At 57.9% G+C, this 1,320-nt stretch overlaps 1 protein-coding gene across 1 annotated transcript; it reads left to right on the top strand.

Moving 5' to 3' along the window:
• Nucleotides 1-192: 192 nt before the first annotated feature.
• On the top strand, nucleotides 193-1,161 carry GNI_226660 (hypothetical protein; the record flags this gene model as incomplete). Its single annotated transcript, XM_011135636.1, has 1 exon — nucleotides 193-1,161. A coding segment is annotated over one exon (969 nt), but the record flags the coding sequence as incomplete, so codon positions are not given.
• Between the last annotated feature and the right edge of the window lie 159 nt (nucleotides 1,162-1,320).

The raw sequence follows: 1,320 nt of genomic DNA, 5'->3' as shown, positions 1-1,320 counted from the left end.
AAGCATAACACTTCCACTGAGGACGATGCCCCGACCACTACCACAGCTCAAGAGACTGGCGGCGCTCCTCTTGTCTCCTACCCGGTGCGGACGTTTGACGGTGAAGACTCTTCAAACGAGGAGACTACCGACCGACCCGACGTGCCGAACCGAGCCGAGGAATCGAACGTGCCGATTCGTGCTGATGCAGGTATGCCGCCAACCGAGTCATTCCGAACTAGCGACATTCCTGACGCCGAGGGCTTGTCCGAAGTTCCTCAGAGATCAGATGTCGGCAAGTATGCTGATGACGACGAAATGGAGCACGAGCCAGTTGAAGGTTCAGCCGCCGCCGCGGGTCTCTCCGAACGTGACACCTCAACCACCAGCGCTCACCCGGCCACGACCACAACTCAGGAGCCAGCCGAGGATGGCTCTTTACACGGAGACGCTGTTGAGAAACCCACTGCCGAGGGCAACGATACAGTGTGCAATGTAGCGAGCGGTTCAGTAGACATGCGGACAACCGAAGCCGATCAGGATGCTCACCGGCCCACAAAGGATCCGGCTGTGCACGCATCGACTGCGGGGGCACCAGATGGCGATGGAGAAGGTGAGCGTAAACCAGTTGAGGACTCAATTCCTCCCGCAGATCTCTCCTTGCCTGTGGAGCAGAACACTTCCACTAAGGACAACGCCCCGACCATTACCACAACTCAGGAGGCTGCTGGTGAGGGTTCGTCACACGAAGAGACTGTTGAAGAAGCCACCACTGACGGCGCTCCTCTTGCGTCCTCCTCGGTGCACTCGTTTGACGGTGAAGGCTCTTCAAACGAGAAGGGCGCTGATCGACCACATGTGCCGAACCGAGCCGAGGAATCCAACGTGCTGATCCATGATCATGCAGGTATGCTGCCAACCGAGTCATTCCAAACTACCGACATTCCTGACGCCGATGGCTTGGGCGAGGGTTCTCAGAGATCAGATGTGGGCAAGGGTGCTGATAACAACGAAATGGAGCACGAGCCAGTTGGAGCTTCAGCAGCCGGCGAAGGTCACTCCGAGCGTGACACCTCAACTACCAGCGCTCACCCGGCTACGACCGCAACTCGAGAGCCAGCCGAGGAAGACTCTTTACACGGAGACGCTGTTGAGAAACCCGCTGCCGACGGCAACGGTGCAGTGTGCAATGTGCCAAGTGGTTCAATAGACTTGCCGACAACCGAAGCGGACCAGGATGCTTACCCGCCTACAAGGGATCCGGCTGTGCATGCATCGAGTGTGGGGGCACCAGATCGCGATGGAGAAGCTGAGCGTAAACCAGTTGAGGATTCTATTCCT

The sequence above is a fragment of the Gregarina niphandrodes genome (assembly GCF_000223845.1).
Source record: "Gregarina niphandrodes unplaced genomic scaffold scaffold00219, whole genome shotgun sequence".
Taxonomy (NCBI): Eukaryota; Apicomplexa; class Conoidasida; order Eugregarinorida; family Gregarinidae; genus Gregarina; species Gregarina niphandrodes.
Note: the sequence above shows the minus strand (reverse complement) of the source record. Positions and strands in the feature narration are given on the sequence as shown.